Source organism: Osmerus mordax, chromosome 16 (genome assembly GCF_038355195.1).
Source record: "Osmerus mordax isolate fOsmMor3 chromosome 16, fOsmMor3.pri, whole genome shotgun sequence".
NCBI classification, from domain to species: domain Eukaryota; kingdom Metazoa; phylum Chordata; class Actinopteri; order Osmeriformes; family Osmeridae; genus Osmerus; species Osmerus mordax.
This window is the reverse complement of record NC_090065.1, coordinates 12,014,958-12,042,016: the sequence shown is the minus strand read 5'-3', so window position 1 is coordinate 12,042,016 and position 27,059 is coordinate 12,014,958. Positions and strand designations below refer to the sequence as shown.

Genomic DNA, 27,059 nt, shown 5'->3' with positions numbered 1-27,059 from the left:
ACAGAAAGTAAAGTAAACATGTTTATGAAGCACTTTATTTGGGTACATTATTATGGGGGTGTAATATGTGGATACACAACAATATTTAATTCAAACAGGTACCTACAGTAGTGTAACAATCGATTTCTCAAAAGCTTTCTTCAATTGTCGCCCTTCACTGAACCAAGCATATAGCCTTATATTACCATAATACTATTTTCAAAGCTAGCATTTATCAAAGTAAATTGTGTGAACATAGTCAATGCAAGGCTTGAAATTATTAAAGCCATCACAGTTACATGGTCTGCATTTATCTTTTCTGAATGGAATAGGAAACCATGAAGTTCCGTATTTTTTCTTTGTAAATTCTAATGACTTTCCATACCAACTTGCCTCTAAAGGTAAAGCATTTGAGTATTGTTGCATTTTTCTCATTCAATATTGGAGGAAATATAAAGCATTGAATTTAAAATCTATTGTTTTTTCATAGTATTACAAAATGTGCAATACATTCATTTATTATATTGAAAATGTTGCACGGTGAACACTACACAGGAACATACAATTTTTGCATATACTGACATTCTCATGTTAGTACAACTTCTTTAAAGTCATGTAGAAAGTTCTGTGCTCATAAGCAGCTTAAGTCTTCCTAAACTGTTAATGGACCTGGAAATCATTCTTAACATGGCACCTATTGAGATTTTGAGGAAGCAGAACCAGCCAAATTTATTGTTTGTCCTTGTTTTTTTACCTCTATCCTTGGTTTTTTGGCTTCAGACGATACTTCATCTGCAGCTCTTTTGACTGCAGGCAAATACAAATAGACCATAGGTATTTAATGGGGGTGTGTGGGGGGGGGGGTTAGAATACTTTACATTAAATGATGTAACACCAGTATACCTTGTGTTGGCCGTTGCAAACCAATCTCTATGGGGGCACTTCTGTCGATACTCGTCGAAGTAGCTGGGGGGAGAAATAGTTTTATTTAACATACATATTCATAAAGGGAAGCTTAAGTCCGCAACAAAAATCTGTTTTATTATATGCTTACAGCTCTTCCCGTTGAGGTAAGACAGCAAGCCCTTTCGATCAGGTCTTCTAACAGGAAAGTTTTCTGTCTAGGTGGGGACAAAGATTGCATTTCCCAAAAGAATTATCTTTAAGAACGGTTGCAATTACAGAAATGTAAGTACTGAGGAAAAAAACTTTAACTTTATCAGACCAATGAGGATGCTTGAGACTTACTGCTGCTCTTCGCACATACAACGGGTGAGGAAGATGCACATTGTTGAGCAGGAAAAGGATTGAGTCGAGAGTATAGTACTCTTTGGGCTGCCCCTCCTTTCCAGTTCTGTAATGAGAAAGCATAATTTGGTATACTTTCTAAAATACCTTTAGCCAACCATCACGGTAATACGGCTGTAATACAAGTGAGCCATCATGCCTGCTCACTACTAACATTAGCTAACTGATGGTATAACTATAAAATACTTGATGACAAACAGTTCTGCCATACCATCGTTCTCAACAAATATGAGCAAGGTACAGTAGCATGAAAACATGTTCCTGTACTGCAGTAGCCTATGTAACGTCGTTTGCTCGCACTGTGCTTTACTTCAGAACTTATTCGCCAGGCTAGCAAGTAGCCCAACAACTAACTTAGGAACTCATTTTAAAAGTCAGTGTGCTGCATAATAATTCATTTGCAGAATTTCACAACCTGGCAGTGTCAAGTTTGAAACAGAGACACGGGGGGGAAATATATTTTGTTAGCTGTAGCTAGCTAACTAACTAGCAAACACATGATAGCTACAGCCTTCACTGGCTACATGAGATCATTCAGTTTTTTCAACTAAAGATGACCTGTCACGCCGCGTTACTCAACAACTCTCTAGAATGACAGGGAATTGTGGTAAGAAATTTAAAAAGAGAGGGTTTCTATACGCGCTTTGCTGGTATAGTCAGTCGCGATGTATTGAGCATCACAATCGGGCTTGAATCTTGCAAACAAAACCGCCACTGCTCGCAGGGCAGCAACCGGGGAAACCGTGGGAATGGGAGGGTATCTAAAACGAAATCCCAATCTTGCTCACTTACACCAGCGAACGTTCAATTGGCTAGCTAGCTAAGCTATCTAAAGATCCCTGGTCCATTGATACAGTCTACATTTGCCATACGAATAAAAAAAAGACATACCCCCAAATGACATAATTGGTCTTCACATTTTTTGGCCACGAAAACTCTCCAAATATAACCTCATCTCCTTTGGCAACAATTTCTTTTTTCTGGATGTTGTACTGGCGAAGAACACTCAATACGTCCTCCATCTCCACTTGTCTTCATGAAGTGTTTACAAGGAAGGCCCTCTTAGTTATCAACGGTGTAGACTCGCAAATTGCCTGTTTGATATATATGACTGAATTGGATGCAATGCAGCAGTCTTGTTCTTATCCTTCTATTCTCTGCTCTATATTTTTTAATATATTAGATATATGTTAAACTATTCTATTTACATGTAAATGAGTGTCACAGAAAGTAAAGTAAACATGTTTATGAAGCACTTTATTTGGGTACATTATTATGGGGGTGTAATATGTGGATACACAACAATATTTAATTCAAACAGGTACCTACAGTAGTGAAACAATCGATTTCTCAAAAGCTTTCTTCAATTGTCGCCCTTCACTGAACCAAGCATATAGCCTTATATTACCATAATACTATTTTCAAAGCTAGCATTTATCAAAGTAAATTGTGTGAACATAGTCAATGCAAGGCTTGAAATTATTAAAGCCATCACAGTTACATGGTCTGCATAGGAAACCATGAAGTTCCGTATTTTTTCTTTGTAAATTCTAATGACTTTCCATACCAACTTGCCTCTAAAGGTAAAGCATTTGAGTATTGTTGCATTTTTCTCATTCAATATTGGAGGAAATATAAAGCATTGAATTTAAAATCTATTGTTTTTTCATAGTATTACAAAATGTACAATACATTCAGTTATTATATTGAAAATGTTGCACGGTGAACACTACACAGAAACATACAATTTTTGCATATACTGACATTCTCATGTTAGTACAACTTCTTTAAAGTCATGTAGAAAGTTCTGTGCTCATAAGCAGCTTAAGTCTTCCTAAACTGTTAATGGACCTTGTTTTGACCATTGACCACATAACATTTGATAATGCACAAAAATAACTACATGGCTAGAAAATCCATATCTGACTGAAGAATAAACTGCCATATAAAAAAAGCTAAGGTTCCAATCATCCTTGTCATATGTTTTTAAAAGAGCATATAGTTCTGCCTTCCTAGTCACAGATAGTGTGCAGAGTTGTTTTATATGAGTTTGACATTATCAGAATTACATTTAGTCCAATACCAAAATCCTACAAATAAGAATTCAACTTTAGTGCTTGTAAATGAACAATTCTCTAAACTGTTCAGAATAGTTAACGTAAACACTCAAGGACTTTCCCAAGAATATGAATGGTAAACAATGTTTAGCTTATTTTTCAGTCATCGAATGCATTTTTGCTCAATCTGAACTCATTGTAACAATGAACAGCTACTCTACAACCAAGTAACATACTCCATAGGTTTACAAAAAGATTCTACACTGATATATAACAAGCTACAAAAACATGTCATATAGACTAGCAATTACAGTGATAAACTCCAACTTAATATACTGGTGCCATCCAGTGAATCACATTGGTTCTATGCTCATTTCTTTTACAGTAATGTAATTGAACTTGGTGTCGAATCCAATCATCCTAGGCAAAAAGTGAATTGCTTTTGAGTTCCTCACAAAAAAAGTTATTTGTGCAGTGTATATTCAATACCTGTCTTTTAGTATCATGCAATGGTGCATTATTCAACCATGGTAGTGGTCCCTATACCAATTTCAGGTAAGCGCACACATTTTGGTCCAGCCTGCTGGACACACAGTTATTTTAATCAAAGTTAAAAAGGTTAGTTCAATTTGAATGAGTGCCGATGCCATGACGCTATGTAAGCCTAGTCCCATTTGATCATTTCTTCTCTCCCACTCTGTCAGCCTTGTACTTTTTGTACACTGTCCAGACACTGTTTATTAGATATGATCCAGGGCAACATTTCGAATGATGTCAACTGCTCCAAGATCGAAGCCACAGATGTCCAGCATGCCTCTGTCCTCAGGGTCAGCGATAGACAGACCGTTCGAGGTCAATCCACACACAATCAACTTGGAGAATATTCCAGTTTTCTGCATAGTAAACACAACGGTTAGTTGTGACGAGCAATAGTAGAAGATGGAAAGAACTTTCGAAAGACCAAACTACCTTTCATCAAATAACTGTAGAACACTTACATGTCTATACATCCTCAGAGTCTCTAAAGGGTTAGCTTGTCCAAACCAGGCCTCGTTGTTGGTAAAGATGATGAATACATCCACAAGCTTCTCATTCTCAGAGGCCCAGAGAACTGGCAGGGCACAGTCCGTGCACCCACTGGGGATCTGGAACATGGGTTTGACAGACAAAGTACGTGATCAAAGAAAACTTGGGCAAGCGAGCACACGCACAAATCTGAATCTCAGCCCGAACACAACCAATGGTTTTCTGAACAAGTTATGTAGAGGCTAACTATACACACCTTGATCAGTTCAGCTGTTACTTGAGCGAGAGGCATGTCAGCTGTAATGGTGCAGGGACCCACAACTCCCTCAGAGTAGGCCACAACCTGCGTCTCTGCTTCTGTCCTCACAAGAACCTGAAGTGGGCATAAACAGCACAAAATCAGCCTAGTGAGACACTGGTGTGCTTTACACAAGCACACCAGTGTCTCACTAGGCTGATAAAATTCCTTGGGATAATCATTCAAGTGGCATGTCTCATAGGAGGAACATTCCTAGCATGCCTGTATGTTTATGAGATGACACTGAAAGTGTCATCCAGCATTGAGTGTTGCAGGCATACAGAAAAAGTAAACAAACCCATTCCCCATGCCTGGCTTCCTTCCGACACGACACCACAGTGATGAATGTAGCAGGGAAGCACAGCTGCTAAATCTAGAGTCCCCTTCACTGCCCCGTGGTTAGGGAGAGCAGTATTGCCTTACCATTGTCATGGCCGCAGCTGCAACAACTGAATTGACCAAGGACCCCAAAACAGTGCTGTTCAAGGACGTGCTGATGTCAACGGCCACAACAAACCGTTTCCCCATCGGCTCCACGTTCTAAAAAGGTATGACAGCACAACGTCACACTTGCCTGTGAACGCACCAAGGACAGTGTCATGTATGAGGGTGTGGAAGGATGTGATGATAGACCTACTATGAAACACTTGTAAAAAGCACTCTCCAGTGTTTTGAGGATATCACTGTCTGGTTCCCACTTTACTTTCCCTCGATTCCCTAAGCCTCTTTTGTAGTTCTCGGAAGCCACCAAGACACTGAGAGGATGGATTTTAGCCTGGAGTTTAAAAGTCAAGACATTAATTTCACAACACGGTAGAACTAAAACATAGTAACCCCAGGGATAATTGATTCTTTGAAGGAAGATTGGCGGTATGCCTCACCTTCTTGAGAACTGCCTCACTCTGAATCCTCTCACAAACTGTTGCCAAGTCTGAGCCTCCAGGTTCGAGAACTTTGTCTGCTGTCATCTTACCCAAGGCTGTAAGCACTGAAGCAATTGGCATTTCCCTTAAGAGAGCTCTCCATATCTGCAGGGGAGGGAAAAAAAAAGAATTATATATATACATATAAAGGGAGTCAGGTGGCTGAGCGGTTAGGGAATCGGGCTAGTAATCTGAAGGTTGCCAGTTCGATTCCTGGCCGTGCCAAATGGCATTGTGTCCTTAGGCAAGGCACTTCACCCTACTTACCTTGGGGGAATGTCCCTGTACTTAGCGTCTGCTAAATGACTAAATGTAAATATATATATATATATATATAATAAAATAAAAAATAAAAGGGTAAAACCCATTTCACTAAGTAATGTGGTCCTAATGTTTCACATGAATATACTGTTGGCATTGTTGAACTTGAAGGCATAGATTCTTTTTTTAGGGCTGACTGAACCCAACCCACCTCTGTCAAATTCAGATTGTCATTCAGTGCAACGCACCTCTTTGGACCTCAGGTGGTTAGTCAGTAGTTGGTCCCTGTCCAGCCTGTGCTCCTCTATCAGGTGGATGACCTCAGCTTCGTCTGAGCTGTGCTTGACCTTCTCCACGACCTCCAGATAGGAGACGATCCTGGCCACCTCCTCAGAGTTCTCCTTTTCATTATACGCCCCCTGGACTTCTTTCCATCCTTTTGTTATATATTTGCTGAGAAGTGCTATTTCTGAAAACACAGCAGTGAAGTCACATTTGCTGACATTTTGCTAGGACAGTAGATTTTGTTATTTTTCATCATTAGGATTTCAACATTATTGTCTGCTAGTCAACCGTTCAGTAAATCAAAAGGCCCTCATTTCATGCATTTGATTTCCATCTGCGTGTTCTACATAGTGTGTGTCTGTCTGTGGAAGCTAACCTTCGTTTGCAGGCTTCATGTGGGACAGCCTAAGTAGGTCCTGATGGGACCAGCCCCCCCTCTGTTTACATTTTGTTACAGCCACAGCCAGGCTCATGCCATCTTGTTCATTATACCACTCCGCCACTGCTTTCCGCAGGGCCCGTCCCCAAATCCCACACCTCATTCCCTCCTTGAGCTCCTTCTTGTACTGGACAAAAGTAAACAGGTGTGTGGGCAACCGGCACACTTCCTTCAGGGCATGATATGCTGCCTGCTTGGTCTTCACGTCCGAGTTCTGGGAGCACACTGCCATGGCGAAGAGAGAAGGGTTGGATCTGACTATCTGTCCCTCCTGAGTGAGCCTCTTGATCTCTTCCACCACCTCGCAGCCTTTGCCTTCCTGGACCATGGCAAGCAGGGCCAGTGCACTCTCCATGCCGAGTCTGTGTTCCTTGGTGCTGTAGACACCACTCTCCGAACCGTAACAGAGGAAACGTCGAAGTCTGGCCACATCAGTCACCTCCCAAGGCTGCACGCCAACAACGTTTTCAGTGTGGTCATTCATCAGTAGGATTTTGGTGGTAGTGCATCCTGATGGCTCCATGATACTTGCTTGTCAGCCTAAAGGAGTTAGGGTCAGTTCTTCAGCTGTAAAGAGGATACAATTATCATGTCACTAATACGCTACATGTTAGCAAGTAAGATTGCTGAGATGTTATTTTCTAAACTACTGGCTTGGTTCTTGAATGGGCCTATAAAACAATGGTTTCCTAAGCCTATAGGGTTTACTGTCAAAGGGTGGGTAAGCTAAGGTTAGTCTGACGAGTTATCCACCTTGGTGGAAACTGGTCGGGTAGACTTGGTGACTATTATTAGCTAGCTAGTGGTACTGCACTGAGACAATGTTGTTCAAAGCATATACATTTGATGACTGAGCTAAAGAAATCTTACACAGTTGGCTAAGTAGCTAGCTGGCTATCTGCAGCGTAAACTAAACCATCGACTGACTGTCTGACTTTAAAGCTGACACACTACAGCAGAGATAACTCAAGTTAGAATTTGATCATTCTTCACTTGAACAAAGGGGTTGTGTGTGAGCCAAAACAATAGATATATTAGTACAGTATAGTATGTGCCAACACATAATTAGTTAGCTAACCTACATTTGATTTTTCTAAACTAGCAAGATATGGTGATAATATCTACCATCTATTATTAATAATACGAGATACACTACTGTACATAGCTTATGTTCAAACACAAACATTCAGACGTGATAATGAGACTGTATCGATATTCACACACAACAATTCAGACAGCTTCTAGTACGCATAACAAGACGCAGTGGAAATACCTAGCTAAACATTTCTGCCCATCTCGTCACAGCTGAGGATATTAATTAACAGTGAGGAGAAAACATTATAAGCCGATATAGTCAGCTAACACCGCTACTCTACTAGCGAAGTTCAGTTGAGGCTGCTAGCCACTTCTGTACTAACCTAAATGTTGCAATGTTGTAACACTAGCTAATATTATAGATACGCGTGATTTATCGTAGGCCTACAGTACTATGTCTAAAAAGGACATCTGAACTTACTTCGATTTTGAAGATAGTTTTCAATATTCACGGGTGTCCCTTGACACCACAAACCATCTACGAAGCTGCGGTGCATCCTGGGCTGGGGCTGGAGGGAAGTGACAGCTCAACCAACGCGTGTGGCGGCGGACAGAACGTTGTTAACTTTCCGCAGCAGATTCATATTTGTTTACATTTTGGACCAGATTCCTAGCGTACGGTAGAAAGTGAGCACTGGAGAACATTTATCCCACTGTGTGACCAGATAGACTATTGTCACCCACAAAGTGTTACCAAAAGCTCTCAAAGTATTCAATTTAGATTGAATACTTGAAGTACGTTACAACCTGTGTCTCGATGAGCCAGTAGATGAAGCCAGTTTGGGTCAGTTAGGGATGCTGTGGAAAGTTGGCTAAACTAGATCTTCGTCAAATGGATTCAGGAAGGTAACCAGAATTTGTTATAATACTGGTAGGTACGCACATACATGGGTATGGACGTTGAACGATTATAGCCATCACTGATAGTGACTTAATTTGATTGAAGGAAGCTGGTTTTGTGAAGGAATGATAACTATACTGCTAATAATAAAATGTGTAATGCTTTATACTAAAACATATATCCAATTGTGATCAATCGATTTATTAAAGAACAGATGGGATCAGGCAACAGGATGTTTCTGTGTAAAGTAAGGTCATGCTGAAATGTATCAGTATAGCAAGATCATGCTAGAATGTAACCTTGGTGTATGGGCAAGAATTCCGATGTCAGGCAAACTGTCCTGGGAGGCAAGTTTGTGATGCTCGTAGACCGCAGTGAGCACAATAGGGCTACGCTACTCAGTTCATGGGAAGAGTGTCAACTTGGGAGATAAGGTGATGCTGGGACTGTAACTCTTTTCTGCTTCAGGACGAGTCAGACCGGCCGGTCTGACTACCTTTGGATATAGGACCCCTGTTCTAAGCCCCCCCCCCCCCCCCCCTTGGAGACCCTGCCCCCACCTGCCCCTATACATCACCAAACCCCTGGTCTGCCCCCCCTTTCCTTGGAGACCCTGTCCTCACCTGCCCCTATGCATCATTAGATCGTGGTCTGCTCCCCCCCCCTTCTCTTGGAGACACAGCCGCCCTTTCCCTGGAGACGCAGCTCCCACCACCCCGCACATCATCTGGACCTTGGGGTGATCTACTCCCTACCCTGGAGAACCCCCCCCTTTATTACATCAGACCTGTGGGTCTTGTTTGCCCCCCTCCCTGAGCAGACCTGTGGGTCTTCTCCGCCCCCTCCCTCTCTGAACATCACCAGATCCTTGGACTTTCCACCATGTGCCACCACGAACGCCCTGGACATTTAATTGGATAACCACATTCCCACCCCATGGTCTTCTGACCAATCACATATCAAAGTTCTCCCTCTCTGGGGGGTACAATACCTGTCTCCCGAGGACAGGGAGACAGAACTTGGACTGGGCAGAACTCTCTCTGATCTCTGTCACGACCACTTTCTCAACGAAGGCCTTCGTTTGATCTATTCTGAGACTCTGTTTCTGTGAAGCTGCTTTGGCACCATCGACTGATTCACTGAATTAGACTAAGAACATCCTGGTGTGTTGTTTTCATTGTGTATTCTTGTGATTGCATCATTTCTTATTATTAAACTACAAATAACATGGTCCGGTATTGGACCTTGTATCTTTCTCCACTACCCAGTTTGACACGCCTCAACAGTTTCTGGACTCTCATCCATGCCTGGTCCTTCTAGAATCAATATAATTGAATCGGACTCCTCACACTCCTGTATTTCACAAGGGGGCACGACAGACAGCTTTTTCATAACTGTTTAAGAAGAACAACTTTTTTTTAATTAATCATGCAGTGGGACACATGCTTGCAGGGAGTGGCAACACCAGAACACACACACACACTTCTTTCTCAGCTTTTCCCTTAAGACAAACCTAGTCATCATGCTGAGTGTACGAGAAAAGAAAGAGAGGGACGAACAAAATAAGTAAATGAAGAAGTTAAAGGAGTTTTGTGAGTCCCTGTCTTAGGAGACAGCCAGAGGTCAAGGTCAGCGAGGGGTTGGTGTAAGGCACCCTCTGGTGGAGCAAGGTGGAGGTGCGACCAATCTGTGGCGACCTAGTCATAATGTTCCTGTGGATCATTTAGGTAACAAGGGTTAAACTGCATAAGATGCTGGCTGAGCTAAGAGTTGATGGACATGTTGTTGCTTCTATATGTGTGAGCGTAGATAAATATTTTTACAAAATTAACTGTAAATTGTCAGTTAAACCTGAGTTTTACAGCTTACGCGCTTATGCCCTTTTTCTGTGCAGAGGTGCTGTGACCATTTCCTGACAAACCACCAGAGAGCACTGTTTGGCCATTCATTTATGTTAGATCATCAAGTCTCACAAGTACAGACAGAAAATGTCCACAGGCTGGAAAACATACAGAAAGACAGACTATTGCTCATAGCCGTTTTTATGTGCAGCAGCTTTGTTTGTAGCATATTGTAGTTCTGTACACAGTATATATCAGCCTATCCATGTAATTACATGTTAAATGATGATGTTGCAGATCTGAAAGCAAAATGATATAGAAACTACTCTCTTGTGGGGTTTGTTTAACAGTACAGTAAACTATACGTACTGAACCTATATCAAAAAGTACAAAGGCCCGGCACCGTGGCATCTCCACCAAAGATATACAAGATGTGTACTATACTCCTCAGAAACCACAAATCTAGTATTGTGCATCATACCCAGACATCACCAACCTAGACTGTAGTTTCTAGAGTCGAGAACAACTCCATTCAGTCTCTGTCTGGCCACGTCATTTATGGAAAGAGGAAGTGAGTAAACTGTGAATGCAGTCTTTGTTCATGTTTATGTACTCTGCCTTGCATGGTGGTTTTAGCATTGGAGCTCTCAAAGCACTCAGTGTCACTCTATGAGACAAAATTGGTTTCAAAGCCATGGTAACAGTCCTATGACCTACTGTGGTTCCCCAGGCCCAGTGCTCCGGAGGCAGCCACACACAGGTCTCTGTAACAGTCGGACTGAAGGAAGCGAGGGTAGACGTCGTTCTCCATCAGGCTGTAGACTTTCCTCTGTGCTTCGACAAAGCAGACTGCTGCTGGCAACTGCAGATTCTGAGCAATGGTGTCTCTTGTGTAGAAATCCAAGTTGATCTGAGACATAAAAACATAGAAATTAGCAAAATAAAATAACCTCAAAAAATCTTGCCAGCTATTGGCACCTGGTGTACAGTTCATACATTTATGGCTGTTCAAATGTGTGTTTAGTGTATAATACTCTGTAAAGATGCATTGATGTGAAAATGAAATCCTAGTATATTTGTTCAATGGGTTATCACAGATGTAATATAACGTATGTAAGGATTTAGTGTTAAAACCAGGAAAATAATATTATATTTATAATGAATGTTATGCTTTAATAAATATGAGAACAAATGTCAATTTCTGACACATTCACTATTGTACTTGTTCTCTAAAAGGACTGATCTAATCGACAATCACACTGAATTCTTACATTTGTGATCGACTCTAATTCACACTAATATCAATATTATATTTTAAAGATAGTATTGTACAAAATCCACATTGTCGCCAGTACCATGCAATACTGTTGTCATCAGTCCATTGCAATGTCTATTCTAACTTCTAACTATCTTTGTGTACACAGATTAGTTGGTTAAAGAACTACTATGACCCCTTAATGTATCCATGATTCCATTCTGTTACCTCCTTGGGGGCATCTTTCCTGATGAACTCTTCATAGATGGCAATGGCTCTGTAGGTTAAATCTTCTGGATTGGTAATAGATTTGAGCTCCTCACAAGCCAGCCAGAACTCAAGGTTCTCGTCACAAAACTCTGACTTTAGAAAGACATGAAATGCTGCCTGTCCACCTAAAGAAGAGAAGAATAGACAGTAAACGTAAACCCAGGTATTATTTTTGAACAAAACATTTAATACCAGACAGTTTAACACCTCTCTACCCAAGGAACCTAACTTTTAGCCAGTGTTAAACTTTCAACAACTTTAACCATACTGCAACACAACCTAAAACTTTCTAGAAAATGTCTTCAACCCAACTTGAGACTACGCCTTGACATAATTTTCATGAATTCCTCTGACTCAAAGACAAAACCAGCGGTGGAGGCTAGGGTGGAGGAGGCAAGAAGGTACCAGTGACACATTAATAACCTCAACGTCAGACGTGTGTAAGGTTTCCTAATCTTCAAACATGACTCCCTGTTAAGAGTAGGTGTGAGTGTGTAGATGTAAGAGGATAATGTATTTTAGCTCATTGACAGCAGTAGTCACAGCGCACCTCAAGAATCTACTTCATGAGCTTTGTCCTTTTATCTACATACTGTGGACACTCAGATGAGAGACTGAAGTAGACTTGGACGAGAGTGTAAACAAAATGCTAACAAACATGATCAGGTAAGGTACTTACATTTGTGGGAAATTAGTTTCTCTAAGGATTCTCCAAATTTGTGGAAGTAATGAAGAGATTGTCTATAAGAAGGGAATGAAATTGTTATAAATCCATAACTAATAATGAATAATCAACATGGCAAATATAATATTTAAATACCTACCTGTGGATTTTTTTCCTTGGGGAGGGACTGTGGATAAAGTTATGTATTCTTGATTTCCAAGGTTTATGTCTGAGAAAGAAATCAGAACATGCCAGAAAACTGTTGAAAACAGTTTTACAGTGTCTGAAATAAGAATGATTGTCCACATGAATAAATCATACACATGTATAAATAATTTATAGATGAATATAACTTACTTTCTCCTTGTCTCTGTGGAGTTGTCTGACTCTTTCTCACAGTAAATGTTCATTTTTAAGCTTTTCACATTTCTTATCTGCTCTCCCAGTATACTCTCTGCCTCTTATGTTTGGTTCTGCCTCTTTTGGTTAAACCAGCCAAATAATTCAGTTTAACCTGCAAATGCTCCCTGATTGGCTCATCTTTAAGATCAGGTTCAAACCTTCAGTTCACGGTGGCTAATGTTCAGCAGTGATGACGAGGCATTTGGCTTGGCTCAAACGCGTGACAGTACTGGGTTATTTTATCCCAAAGACATTGCTCTAAATCCATGCATTTCTCAGCTCATGTTATCTGCTATCTTTAACCTTTTTCCTCACATGAAAGCCTGTTTGTGATAATAATAGACAGTCACATCAGTGGTAAGTGCGTCAGACATCATGTTGTCCTTTTGACTGTGGCATTACATAACTCTACTTCACAATGCCTCTGTAGTCTTCACTCTTCACGGAGTGGATAACATTCTCCTCTATTTATGTGCATAAAACCAGGAATTCTTACACAAACAACTTCTTGACAACTGCTCCTACCAGCTCTATTGGGAGGGAAATTGAGATCTGGCTAACTTCATGCCAGTTAATGTGTGAGACAATGTTGTTTCCCCCAGCATTAGGGGTTTCATAAGTCATGCATTTCAAATGTTTTCCCATTGTCTTATGACGTCAGCACATATCATAGGCCTACACAAAACGTTTGTCTCATTAAGGTGACATGAATCTCATCATTTCATCTTTAATTCAAAGTAGAAGCAGAGGTACAACTAAATTAACAAAAATGTGGAATGATGACTAAAAGGTGCTAACAGGACGTAGCCTATAAACAAGCCTGTCCAGTAACTCATAGCCTACAACAGTTTACAATTAACTATACTGCATTGCATCACATGATCAAACAGACAGACCTCAAAGCATGATGTAGTGAAACCATATCTGTGTGACTACATCTTTCACTTAGTAAGGTAGCATAACATGACAAATAAATCATGACTTTCTGCCACGTCACTATCCATTATATTGTCTAAAGAGTGTGTAACATATGGATGCCTGTAACATATGAATGCCTGTCTGTCTCTACATCAGCCATCATGTGTTTTCTGGCCTTGTTTGAGATGTTTATTATGTAATCTAGCCATGTTGCTTTGCGTTGTCTTGTCCCAAGAATTTCAGTGCCCAGTCTGACCTTGTGTTGTTCTGTGTACCTGACAATATAAAACTTGAAACTTGAACTACAGAACCTAGTATAGGCTTTTAAAATTAACAAACCTTTGAATGTGTTTGAATTCACTGACACCCAGTAATTTCCGGAGATTCGTTCATGTCCACTAGTGGTTATGGGCTAATAACTTTGCAACCATACTGCCATTTGTGTTTATTTATTTAGTCAATTTAAGAGGACATCCCGGGATTTTCGACACATATGTGAACAACATCTTCGGTATTGGCCATGTAATTTTAGTTTGTCAATTAAGTTATTACACTTTTATCCTCATGGACAGTGTCAGTGTTGTGCAATAAAGGCAATGTTAAAATCTTATACTAAGCACAATCCATGGTGATAGTCAAAACTTTGGCAATGGAAAAAGTATTCATTTGCATACTGTAAATGTAAATGCAGTACTGAGAACTGACTGTAGGCTGCTACAGTCTGCTGCTTGGGCAATTCTTTGTATATTTTACTGTATGTTCATCTTTTTATGCATTAGTTCTTTTAAAAGTCTAAAAACTGTATTTGCAAAAAAGGCATTATTGAAATACAGACAGGTTGTACTTTACATTACTAAAGGCAGTGTACATTTAGCCTTTTGATGACCCAGATTGTAGATCCAGAGGAAGTGAGAACCTGCTGATACAATCATGAAAAAATTACACCTCAGTTGAAAGTTCCACCAGAGTTACCATGCTTGTCAAGACCTCTTTTGTCTGTGTCGGATAACCCAGAACCACACAGTAATTGTCTAAAAAGTTCCATGTGGTCGGGAAGGATGACATCTGTCTCATGACTCCAAACCATAAATAACAGATGCTTATACTGTGTATCGTGCACTTCAAGATTTAAAAAAGAATGAACTAGGATTCAGTAATTTAGTGTGTTATTCAACCAAGTCTGTTGATTTTAACCCCAAAACTACAGTAGGTATGTAAAAATGGCGAGACACTACACTAGGTAAATCTGGTAAAATACACTGGATTGGAAATAAAATGTATATGTTCATGTATATTGGAAGATTCAACTGTAGAGCACATTACTAGATTAATTTGAAGTAAATGGTAACAAACTTCCACATACTCCTGTTTTTGATGAGATACAGGCCCTTTCACTCAGGCAACTCTAGCTTCAGAATCATGTGATAGAACTATTTTGATTGGTTGCTAGCAGACAATCTGATGAAAACAAGGAAATGACTACTGGTTGCCATGCTGTGGTCAAACTGCCAGAACAAAACACATCTTAAGTCTACAACTGCAAAAGTCAGGTGTCTGGAAACCAACCGTTAAAAATAAACATACATCAAGGTCATCATAAAAACATCAAACTTCTTGTGAATATTTTATTCAGTTTATATGTATTAAACTGTATAAATTGCTTGAATTACAGTGAATTACATTATTAAAGTGCTTTTCAGATTCAATTCAATTAATTTCACTTTTGTGATGGTGAACTGAGATACTATTTGACCACATTATATTACATAATTCTCAAAAAATGTAAAACATGTTTATTTAACATTTTACAATTGTATAAATACTTCTTCATAAACTAGCCAACATGTTTGTTTTTTCTTTTTTAGCTTACATCATAGCCACTTACAACATTTATTTGCACTCTTCAAATGCTGCAACGGCTACTGAACTGGTTAACATGCAACTGAACATGCCAGCTCATGCAGTTGCAGTGGATATCCGCTAGATTTGTACGATTGTAGACGTTCTCCTGGGGAACTTCCTTTTCACATTAGGGGAGAAAGTACCTAACAGTTTCAACTTCTTTGACACAAGTCCCCAGCTTAATTAAAATGTCCCTATGTAAAGGGACTTTCACTTTCAACAGTGACTCTCAAAAAGCACAAGTTCTGGATATTTCTCAGGGTTATCAATGATCTCTACAACACCCAGTAGAGTACGCAGATTGTCCATCCAGATATATCACCCATTAAAACTTGAACTTCAAAACAGCTGCCTATTCTATTGCATTGGTCAAAATTCTGACCGGACCCATTTGTACAAATGTGAGTTTCACGTGGAGTGGATTAGAGTCTTGTACAAATCGGACCGGATGAAGCGAGGGTAAGAGTCTCCCTCCATCAGCCCATAAACAATCCTCTGGGCCTCGTCGAAGCACACAGAGGAGGGAGCTTTCACGTTTCGTCTGATGAGATCTCTGGTCTTGTGGTCGATGTTGATCTAGGAAGAAACAGGGACATAATGTCATGCAACAGATTCCATATTCCACGCATATGAACAGTCATCTATAAACATCAAATAAATAACCTTGGTTTGTCAGGAGGAAAAAATGTCCTCATTGTTTTGAAGTAGTAGTCCACATACCTCTCTTGGAGCTTCTGCTTGAACGTATCGCTTGTAGATCTTCATGGCTTTAGATGACATTCGGAAGGAAGACTTGATCTTTTTGTAGTCCTCACATACAAGCCAGAACTCAATGTTCTCATCGCTGAATTCTGACTTCAGAAAGGTTTTAAATACTACCGTGCCATCTTGGGGAAGGAAAGCAAAGTTTCAATAGCCAGGTCAAAGGACACTATATCACATTCAAAACAGTTTCATTTATCTATAGTTCATTTGTGAAACAAAAAAACTTGGTAGAATGGTTGAATATCTTACATTTTGATGCAAGAAGTCTTTCCAAAGACTGTGACCACTGGATTAGTTCCTCTGGGCGAAGTCTGATAAAGTAAAAGTCTGTTAGCCTGACACAGCAAAAAACTGCTTGGAAATCATCTCAAATTGTGTCCTGACAGGAATGAATGATGCAGACAAGACCACCTACCCATTTGAGACTGCTTTTTGGGAGGACTTGCAATGTAGCCGGGACGTCAAGATACAGGTCCTAGCACATAGGAGAGGTCTGTTTGACTTCACGCTCTCACACACCAAAAGACTCTGAATACAAATGGTATCACCCTCATACTGTAACAACAAAAATAACTTGTATATGAAATCCTACCTGGTCTTTTGTCTTGTCTTGTCTTCACCGTTCATGTTAAGTGACTGCAGCTGTTGGGGTGTTGAGGTGGCTAAGCTAGGCATGCTGGAAAGAGAGGAGCATGGAGACCAGCATGTGGTGTAGATGCCTTTGTGTGTCTATATTAAGTGTGTTGTTGAGTCTCTGCTGACTGTCACAGCGTGTGTTTGATTTTCAGCTCCAGAACCAGACTTTATATTGTCGAGATGTAGGTTGTTGTTAGGTCCCTCTCTAGCGGCACCACTTCATGCATACCTAACCGCAGATATAGAGGAAGTTGGAGATGACGCTAACGGATTAAAACCAGCGCAATGCGCCTGTGTGCTAGTGCGTTCAGAAACCAGACCTTGTCATCATCACTTGTACAGATTAAGGCCAGAGGATGCAAATGTGACATTGGAAAATTCAACAGCAGATAAGCAAATGCTTACCTGTGGCTTTGTTTATTTTGTTTCAGCTCTGAAATTCTTTTTTCAAAGTGCTAAAACACTAAGCACGTGTATGGAAAACTTAAACACGTGCTTACACATTCATCTGGTAGTGAAACACTGTAAAAAAAACAACAACCTGAACCTTTGTCATAAAAGTGGCATTATCAAATTAATGCTACGGAACAAGGCAGGCATTCTCCTCCAGTATTATTGTTGAGTGGTTGCCAGCCACAATTTCTTAACTTTGGATATACTGTACATTAGTGTGTAACAATAATGTACTGTTAGAGTGATTGAGCAGTTCAAATATAATGCAGCTGAAGTACCATAAATCCCCCTTGCCCCCCCCCCCCCCCCCCCAACCTCCCCTATTGGTGATGAGACACTTAGCCATTTGTACTGTGTGACACTCTACTCTTGTTGCTTAGACGCTAATAACAATCAACTTGGTTTCGCAAAGATGGGTGAGAGGCTAATTTGCATAGCTGATAAACAAGTGCTAACAGTGTACACTTGAAAGATAAAATTGTGTAGATATATGGAAATAATTGTAGAATTCAATGTCCCAAAATGTCCCTGCTTCTGATTGTCATCTCACTATTCAACAAGAACAAAAACAGCTGATCAAAATGTCCAAGACAACCCAACTTCCACTTTCACTGTCGGAGTGGTAGTGGCGGTTTGAGCCAACAATATCATGAGATGAGACCAATCCTCTCATATATCATAATAACTTGCTTGGTGCATTCAGGCTCAGATTGCATCCCCATCTGAGTTGTGTAAGGCATGCAAAATTGCATTTGCTGTTGCAGGACCATGTTGGCTGATATATTTATCTTTCTATTTTTATTGAGAAATGTATTATCAGCGTAGTACAATTTTTGCTTTGAAATACAAATTTCACTTCATACTTCAACTGTAATTCATGGTTAGGCGTTGGGCAGAGGATAGAATAAGGAATAGTGGTGTTACACAAAAGTTGTGTAGGACACCATTCCCTCTCAATGCCATTATTATGACTTGCAGAGACCAATACACACACAGTACAATGGAGTTACAGGAAACTGTACTGGGAGAAAGCACTATGCAGAAGCATTGGGAGAAATCCTACACCTCTGTCTTTTAAAGAGCTTTGCTTCCACCTAGTGCTGGAGAAATGGATAGTTAGTGGAGCTAATTCTGCTTGGACTAAGAGAGAACTGCAGTAAGGGTCACAATATGTTTTGCATCAATACAAAAGGCCCAACCCAAACTGACATCCCCTAAACTTCAGTCCAATGCATTGGTGTTTTTATTTATTTATTAAAGAATCCCTTATTTGTTGTATTTGGGTACATTAAATCATATAATTAATTACAGAGGTTAGCCACTTTGAAAACCAAACAAACCATATACAGTAACATTTATGTTCATTTTAAATGAGACACCAGATTAATCAGAATTAAAAATTGTGACAAATCCAAATGTTATAATATTGTTGAAACAATTGTCTTATTATATGAGAGGACGGATATGCAAGTTCATAAATGCAGCATTGAAAACGGTCACATTGTTCCAGAAATCTAAAGGTTAAAGTACAGCACACATTTGAGTTAAACGCCTCTTCACCCATCATTTACTACTCAATTACTCATCGACAGTAGGCATGGCTACCTGTACTACTATTTTGAAGTGAAACAAACGATAAATGAGTGATACGACTGTGAGATAAAAAGATGAGAAACCACAGTTGGTGAGCCCATAGTTTGAGAGAGTCACCTTGAGTCTGCTCTCATCAGCAGTGCCTGGTAAAGGTCCGACTTGAGAAACCGTGGGTAACAGTCCCTGGCCATCAGACTGTAGATCAGCTTCTGTGCTGTGTCGAAGGAGGACAGGCTGGGCTGGGAGATGTTTTTGGTTATGTTTTCTCTGGTCCCACAATCAATATTGATCTATGGACAAAAATATGAGACTAGTCATTCATTTAAAATAGACATTATGTGCTACACCTGCTTACTCTCTGACTGGACAGTTATGAAAGTATGTTACGTCTGTTTTTTTCTTTTAACAGAGACTATCAGTGTTGTAGTTGCTTTCAGTTCATCAGGGTTCATGGCAGATTCCACGTGGTCTAATCGGATGACTCTACCTGTCTGGGGGCTTCCACTTGGACAAACTCTGAGTAGATCCTATTGGCAGAGGAGATCATCTCAGGAACTGACTTAATCTTTTTGTACTCCTCACAGGCCAGCCAAAACAAGATGTTCTCCTCACTGTACTCCGATTTGAGGAAATCACGGAAAGCTATTTGGCCAGCTGAAGACGGATGAGGACAACAATTATGGAATGACTGTGAACTCAAAACACTACACAAAAAACACTCTCAGACGAGTGAAGGAATAGTGTTGTCAACAAATCAATGGTTTGGTAAATGATTCACGGATAATATTAAGATTAAAGGAGCTGTGTGTGTTCTCCTTACATTTACATTCCAGGAGTTTGTCTACAGACTCTCCCCAAGTCTCAGCCTCTTCAAGTGGATCCTTGGGAAAGCAACACAATCTACCCTTGAAAAGAGCATTGAGATCTTTCACTGAAGGAGTTATCAGAGCCTCTCACGACAATAAAACACATCTGTTGCATAAAAGATAATCAGATTGTTTTGTTGTTGTTGCTGCCAACAGTGTTAAACCATGAACTCACTAAATCAAGAATAAGAAAAGTACAATTTCTATTATTTTACAGTCCACCCATTTCTTTATCCAATGTATTTAACGATACATCACTTGGACCAATTTCTTCAGCCTCTAATGAAATTCAAAGGCTTACATACTTAACAAGGTTATACAGGTAAGGTGAAACTTACAGAAAGTGCAAACCTCCCTTTCCACATTGTTGCTGTGAGTAGTTGGCTGAAGAATTGTGTTACTATAAGCCCTTGAATCAAATAGGAAGTAACTCACTTTATTGCCATCTCTGTGTCCTTTGTCTCAATAGAGAGATGGCTCCTGCCAGTGCTCAGCTGAGATTGAGATTGTTTTGTGATGAGGCAGTAAAGTGTCTGGACAAATCTAAACAAGACAACAAAACTCCTTGCACTGAATGGAACACATGGAAATAAGTATGCAAAGTCATGTCGGGAGAGGGCACCCTTGGTTCTTGTTCCGACCTCAGAGAGAGCTCACCTGGTAGTCAAGGGATGCCCCCATTCACCTGCTTGTCATGTCCTCTCATTTGAATCTATCAACAGAAAAGGTCTCAGAATCGAATCCATGGTGTCTAGACTATGCAGTATCTAGAGAAATTCGATGCAGTCCAAGTGAGTCTTCTTACAGTTTTGAACAACTGAACATCCTCTTGTTTTCCAGGAACTTATAAGAAATACACTATATACACTATAAGAAATATCAGATCTACATGTTCTAACCCAAACTCCAACCAGCAGATAGAACTAGGCTAATATGAAGAAGTGGACAATAAAGCACAGATTCAACCACAGGGAGATATCCTGACCATAACCAAATAGAACAAAAAGAAAAAAATCCAAGCATCCTACCAATATGGCAGATTTGCTTATCCTTTGTAGTGGGATACCGGCCGCAAAATGACACAAAAACAATTGGGAGTGTTGTGCATATCACACCCTTTTTATTCTTCTTCCAACATGTCAGTTGTGCTATCCTATAATTAAGAGCCTAACTCTTGATTGGCCTTGTGTTGTCATAGACATTTGCATGTGTTAATGCATTAGTCAAACTCTTGCAAAATGCTACATTTACGAATTTAAGACTTAAAAGTAGAATTGTGTGCGCTTGGAGAATCGAAACATTTATTTAGTCAAATTTTATCAATCAATGCTTGAAAAACGACAACAAAGATGATCAATTACTTTTAATAAATAGACATAAATAATATTTCACAAAAAAAGTGTTAGGGTACATAATATGTTTGACCTTCTGCATTCCTGCTGCGCTTTAGTTCAGTAACTGTTGTATTACTGGGCCCCTAGGTGTGTCCAGTGATAGATATAAGTTAGATGAGAAGTCAGAATATAAACTTATGGGGAGCCTATTCCCGTGCAGCCAGGTGATGCATTGTGGGATAGGGGTCATGAGGGTAGCCATAGCCATGTCAGTGAGGTGAATGGTGGGCTGTAGTGCATAAGGAGTCTTTGACCCCAGCAGGACATGATGCACACGCCAAACAAACCAAGAATGGAAATATGGCCAGGTGATGGAAAACACCACAGCCAGTATTGTTTGCATAAATGGGGACAAACCAAGACAGGGTATTTGTTTGTCAAAAGAGGTGCCTGCATGGCTCAATGAACCCTTGCCTGAATGTGGATTACACTTGTTTACAGGAAACTCTACTGCCCTCTGTTTGGGATGATCTGTACATTATTTTGGATGGAATTTGCCAAAGTGTTCAAACAGAGACTTAATTTAGACTTAATATGGGAGGGAAAGAACTTCACAAAATAATTATTAATGTGATTTGTTTTGTATTGTTTACATAACCTGACAGTAAGGATCCCCTTTCTGGGAAAATTATATTTGACACTGAGAATATTATGCTATGCTATAATTGAACAAATTTGTCTCCATCAAACTCAGGCCGATTGCACTTCCAAAGGCATGGATTTAAGGTTCTTATCTCGAGTTGGCTAAACAACACCAATCTTGCAGTTGTGTTTGCTGACAGAGCATCCAGAACAAGGGTTGTTGTTCGTCAGCCACCACAATCAGACAGACAGACATGCAAAGTGGGGATGACATCACTGAACATTTACAGAATGCTTTAGTTCTGAAAACAGCAACAGGATTTGAATGGTATCCATCTGTCTCGTTCTTCTTTGCACTTAGCATTGTAATCTTGGTAAGATGAGCATTTTCCCAACCTACCCACAAGGGGGTGGTCTGAGTCAGCTCCAAGTTCCCCACAGCACCTCCAACCTTGAAATGATCCAACCTTATACTTACCCGAGATTAAGACATTACATTTTTTTGATATGACAAATCCTTTTGAGGAAGTGTTGAATCGGATTAGAAGTCTTTCTCAGGTGGCTACTGTGGGCGTTCTAAGGTTTGGGGAAAGGAACATGGATAAAAAGAAAAATAATTCTGCTTCCCGCTTATATCTTACAACGGCTTTATTTTATTCTTACATTTTGCCAAAAGAAAAAAAGAAGTCAGGACATGTTTCTTATTTATATCAACGGTATGTCCTTGGGCTGTCCAAGTGGAGTGCTTCATTCTATCTATAAAGGTACTTCAATGCTTTGAACTGAATGGGAAATACTACTGGCTGCCAGCCAATGGTTTTTACTCTTGGTTGATGTAGATGTAAATAAACAAATACCTGTCATTCAAACTAGATATGATTTTGTGATTGGATACTTTATCAACCTTGGGACAAAGCACAGAACTACCATCTGTGTTGAGTTTAGCTACTCTGACTAGCTTCTACCTAGGCTGTGCTATATTTGTGTTTCATCTTTCAGACCAGAGTAAGACATCCAGCATGATGAATTTGAATACCTTTGGCATGCTTACGTAATAGACTATGAGGTATTCCAGGCAGGTTTGCTAGGATGACAGCATGGCTGGGCAGGGTAGGCTCCATTACTACATGGGGTACTAAAGTTCATGACGTTAGCTAGCCTAGGGTGTGTGGGTGTGTGTGTGTGATGTGTGTGCATGTGAAATATGTATGGGCTTTTTCCTCAGTGCATAAACATTTGAGAGGGCATGAAGAAGGTGAGATCAATGACTTAAATCATGACATATTTGTGTTGGATAAGAGATAGTTTGCATACCAATCAAAACCATGAATAATTCTGTCCTGGAGTAGTACTTAGTTTATAAGGTTCATCAATATTTCAGAAATTCAGTAAGAGAGCTCTAAAGAGTCACTGCCATCATCCCTTGTAGCAAAATCTACAAAACATCAGCATCCTCCACAAGTCCTGTTTGTCAAGTCAAATTGTGTTAGTCTTAATTTAAAACACCAAGGAACAAGGGATATATTGTTTACTTGAATATTCCACAGACAATTATGTACAATTTACAGTGTTGAGCTAAACACAAACACTGTGGTAAGCAATAGCAGATATAAAACAGTGATAAATGTGATTTTTTCATATTAGTATTCCACTGCAAGATGTGCATGTTATGCATCTGGATAAGGAGTACAATTTAATTGATAGCTGTGAAGTAAAACCTCCTCCTGAACTCTCATTAAAGAAGTTACTATGTTGCGAGTCACCATAGCGACAGGAATTGCACTGCAATTAAAGTTAGGGGGTGGGGGTAGGGTATGGGGGTGGGGGTTGTTAGTGGACTAGGAGAGGGATGGGGGGTATTGACGGGGGGTTTTGGTCGAGGGGAGAGGGAGGAGAGGGATGGGTGAGTACGGGAGGTGGAGGGAGGGGGTGTTGGAAGTGGTGGAACAAGGAGAGGTCATGGCCATCGGCTGGCGGCGTCACAACCAGACTGAGGAGTCCGCTGTGGCCTCCGCTCGGTCGGTGAACACGCAGGATCGTGACCTCCTCCGGTACAGGGTGCCCCCTGGGGTCTTCCTCTTCGTGAGGCGCAGATAGATGTCAGACACCAGGAACCTGGGGTAGCAGTCTTTCTTCATTAGACTGTACACTTTACTTTGCGCTGCTTCAAAGCAGCTCTTGGTGGGCTGGACAACGTTCTTCTGAATGGCCACCCTGGTTGAGTGGTCAATGTTGATCTGAAACAATAATGAGTACAGTCAACGAAAGGTATTTTCTGTTGCATGTTGAGGATTTTTCTGTATGTGTGTTCATTAGATGTTCATGTTCATTAAATATTTTAATAAAGCTGGCCAGGCATATTTTTTATTTTTCAGATTTATGCACTCAGAACGTTCAAGGCTCTTGCCTTGCCTTGCAACCCCTCAGACCGAAAGTGTGGGGGTGTTATTCTACAGGCTTGGAGACAAAACCACAATAGTCTCCAAACACCAAAACACCATAAGATCATACCCCCCCCCCCCCCCCTCCCGCCCCTAAGTGTACAGACAGAAACCACAGGGTTCTCGCTGTTGAACATTTTATATGTTGCATGTTTTAAATGCGCCATTTAGGGAAGAATTACTTCAGCTTAGTTCTGTTCACAGTGCAGTACCTCTTTTGGGGCATCGGCGACAATAAAGACAGCATACATCTGCTTGGCTTTAGACAGGAGCTTGGTTTCCGACTCTGTAATCTTGTAGTCCTCACAGGCTAGCCAGAACTCGATGTTCTCCTCGCTGAACTCAGTCCTGAGGAAGTGAGAGAAGGTCTCCACTCCATCTGTACAGAAGGAGATGAAGGAGACAGACACAAACACTTCATTACAGACCACTATTGTGTTCACTGGCCGAGCTCAAAAACGATTCTTCCTTAAACTCTGATCAAAAAAGCATGGGATTGTAATTCTGGAAATTACGCACTTTGTGCATGAGTGGCAGTTAGATGAAAGGCAGTCATTTACTTCTGCTGAATTGCAGCCTTGCAGATCGGTTGAAAAATAATGTTTACATGAGACAAGTTAATTTGAAGCAAATTAAATGAATTATACATCGCAGACCGCTGAAATAAATGATTAATTTATTTCCAACTGTGAGCCCAATGAGGTTGTCTCTTTTTTAGAGAACAACTATAGACTCAACTGACCTCAATGTTTTGGTGAACACCAAAATCGAATGTGCTAATCGCTTAAAAAGTATTTACTGTCAACGATGCTGGTAAAATCTACTGTGTGACTGCAGACACAAAAACATGTAGTGAAACTAGCCTGGTTCCTTGTAACCTTTCAATTCCCCATAGACTCTACGAGGCTTCCTGTTTGAGTTAAGCTTCGAACAAAATGGTTTGGACTGCAAATTGTAACAAAATGGGAAATTGCAAGGTTGTCTAACCTGAATGTTTTAGCAGTTCTTCAAAGGAGTCACTCCATTTCAAAGCTGCCTCTGGTGAGATCCTGGAAGAAGTCGGAGATACATTGTGAGCTAATGATACTTTAGAAATGTAATTTCACCACATGGCAGTAAAATATATGATATATTGTGGTCAACTGCTCTTAGATTCAATGTTGCCAGTTGGAGTTGGGATTAAGAGCACAAAACTGATCATATACTGTAACAGAAGTTAAGCCAGTGATATCTGCACATTAACTGTAAATATGATGGATGGTTTACTTGTTTGTTGCTGTGGCTGTCGTTTTTTCCACACCAACATTTTCATGGGAGCCTGACTTGGTCAGCAGCAGGCTGAGTCGACTCTTTCTGTCCTTCTCCTTCAGTCTGACGGCACTGGTCAATCGCACAGTGACACACACGTTGACAAACACATTGACACACACATTGCACATGCACAATACATAACAATCTAATAATGTAATACTCAGGCAGAATATCACATCCCAGAGGACAATGGGTTTGCTGTAGGATGTTATCAACTAATAACCCTCTCTCTTCACTCATACCACTGCCACCACATAAAGGTCAACACGGCTCAGAGTTTCCACTGAAAGCAGGCAGCAGTGACACTGCATGTGGTGGAGTTGGTGTGCATGGAGAACCCTTGAGAATGCTGCTTGCAAAAATGATGTCAGTCAACAAGCTGAGCATCATTCTGAACCACAATGCAGAGGCACAGAGACGGCACAAAGGCATGATGTGGCACAACTGAAGGCAGTCAGTTATGAATTTATTTGGATTCCCACAGACATCATGTCGCTTTACACCCCACCCTGACTAACTGTCTGGCCAAAGACTAGAGTTGCAGAGAAGTAAGAAAAGAGAAGTACACAACACACTGCAAAAAGAGTCATTTAGATTTTGAAATGATTTGATCCGTGACGTGAGGACTTTAAAGATATAGCCCCTGAGGTAATTGTGTTTTTTCTACCTTTCACAATAGTCTGTCAATTCACAGTATCAAACACATCAAAAAGCCTAATCATATCTCATGCAAATCTTTCACTGTTCTCGTGCTTAGCAACACAAATAAAGGAAGTGGTTTTCTGTTCAAATGCGACAATGCACAGTGGGAAAAACGTTAGCAATTCAAAAATGTTGAACTATATTCACAATAGATCTGAGTTAGAATTCCTACCTTGTATTCTTGTCTTTCATTCTCTGTGCTTGCAGGTCCTCTGGACCAAGCATTTTGAAATACTCTTCCTCCTTTGCGGCAAAAAAGTAGTTCAATTGAGGAAATAGAAAAACAAGCGTCTCCATTCTCTTCCCTCTAACTTAAGCAGACGTGAAACCAGGCCACCAAAAGCTCTTTGTACATTTTTAACCCGTCAATTGAACCACATGGCTTATAAAGCCTGTTCACATATCGTACATTTCCTGTACCTGTCATTTGACTTCCTGACCAGGGGAAACCACTCACCCTTTACTGAACCTCACAAAAAAACCCACACACAGAATCTGGTAACTGTTTAAGTTCTTTACATATGTGTTTCCTAACAAATCCTGCATATTTAC

At 40.3% G+C, this 27,059-nt stretch overlaps 7 protein-coding genes across 7 annotated transcripts in view; 1 reads left to right on the top strand and 6 right to left on the bottom strand.

Annotated features, from left to right (window-relative positions):
* zbtb41 (zinc finger and BTB domain containing 41) overlaps positions 1–27,059 on the top strand; it is a 168,664-nt gene that overhangs the window by 28,371 nt on the left and 113,234 nt on the right. The gene's annotated exons all lie outside the window — the stretch shown is intronic.
* On the bottom strand, positions 20–2,319 carry LOC136959407 (parafibromin-like). Its single transcript, XM_067253731.1, has 5 exons — positions 2,179–2,319; positions 1,228–1,333; positions 1,034–1,100; positions 883–945; positions 20–786 (listed from the first exon to the last, which is right to left on the bottom strand). The coding sequence occupies exons 1-5, from the start codon at positions 2,307–2,309 to the stop codon at positions 674–676; spliced, it is 480 nt and encodes a 159-aa protein (XP_067109832.1). The 5' UTR covers positions 2,310–2,319; the 3' UTR covers positions 20–673.
* Positions 2,530–7,134, bottom strand: ro60 (Ro60, Y RNA binding protein). The gene is made up of 8 exons (XM_067252751.1): positions 6,514–7,134; positions 6,101–6,321; positions 5,550–5,696; positions 5,306–5,443; positions 5,092–5,208; positions 4,627–4,743; positions 4,343–4,489; positions 2,530–4,237 (listed from the first exon to the last, which is right to left on the bottom strand). Exons 1-8 carry the CDS (start codon positions 7,097–7,099, stop codon positions 4,085–4,087), a joined length of 1,626 nt encoding a protein of 541 aa, XP_067108852.1. The 5' UTR covers positions 7,100–7,134; the 3' UTR covers positions 2,530–4,084.
* Positions 11,060–12,952, bottom strand: LOC136958685 (regulator of G-protein signaling 21-like). The gene is made up of 5 exons (XM_067252753.1): positions 12,900–12,952; positions 12,703–12,771; positions 12,558–12,619; positions 11,837–12,003; positions 11,060–11,263 (listed from the first exon to the last, which is right to left on the bottom strand). Exons 1-5 carry the CDS (start codon positions 12,950–12,952, stop codon positions 11,060–11,062), a joined length of 555 nt encoding a protein of 184 aa, XP_067108854.1.
* On the bottom strand, positions 15,479–17,395 carry LOC136958640 (regulator of G-protein signaling 13-like). The gene is made up of 5 exons (XM_067252681.1): positions 17,122–17,395; positions 16,945–17,004; positions 16,779–16,840; positions 16,485–16,651; positions 15,479–16,340 (listed from the first exon to the last, which is right to left on the bottom strand). The coding sequence occupies exons 1-5, from the start codon at positions 17,202–17,204 to the stop codon at positions 16,173–16,175; spliced, it is 540 nt and encodes a 179-aa protein (XP_067108782.1). The 5' UTR covers positions 17,205–17,395; the 3' UTR covers positions 15,479–16,172.
* Positions 19,325–20,442, bottom strand: LOC136959215 (regulator of G-protein signaling 21-like). Its single transcript, XM_067253482.1, has 4 exons — positions 20,416–20,442; positions 20,032–20,116; positions 19,699–19,865; positions 19,325–19,501 (listed from the first exon to the last, which is right to left on the bottom strand). Exons 1-4 carry the CDS (start codon positions 20,440–20,442, stop codon positions 19,325–19,327), a joined length of 456 nt encoding a protein of 151 aa, XP_067109583.1.
* On the bottom strand, positions 22,705–26,804 carry rgs18 (regulator of G protein signaling 18). The gene is made up of 5 exons (XM_067252773.1): positions 26,680–26,804; positions 25,761–25,874; positions 25,482–25,543; positions 24,707–24,873; positions 22,705–24,290 (listed from the first exon to the last, which is right to left on the bottom strand). Exons 1-5 carry the CDS (start codon positions 26,802–26,804, stop codon positions 24,033–24,035), a joined length of 726 nt encoding a protein of 241 aa, XP_067108874.1. The 3' UTR covers positions 22,705–24,032.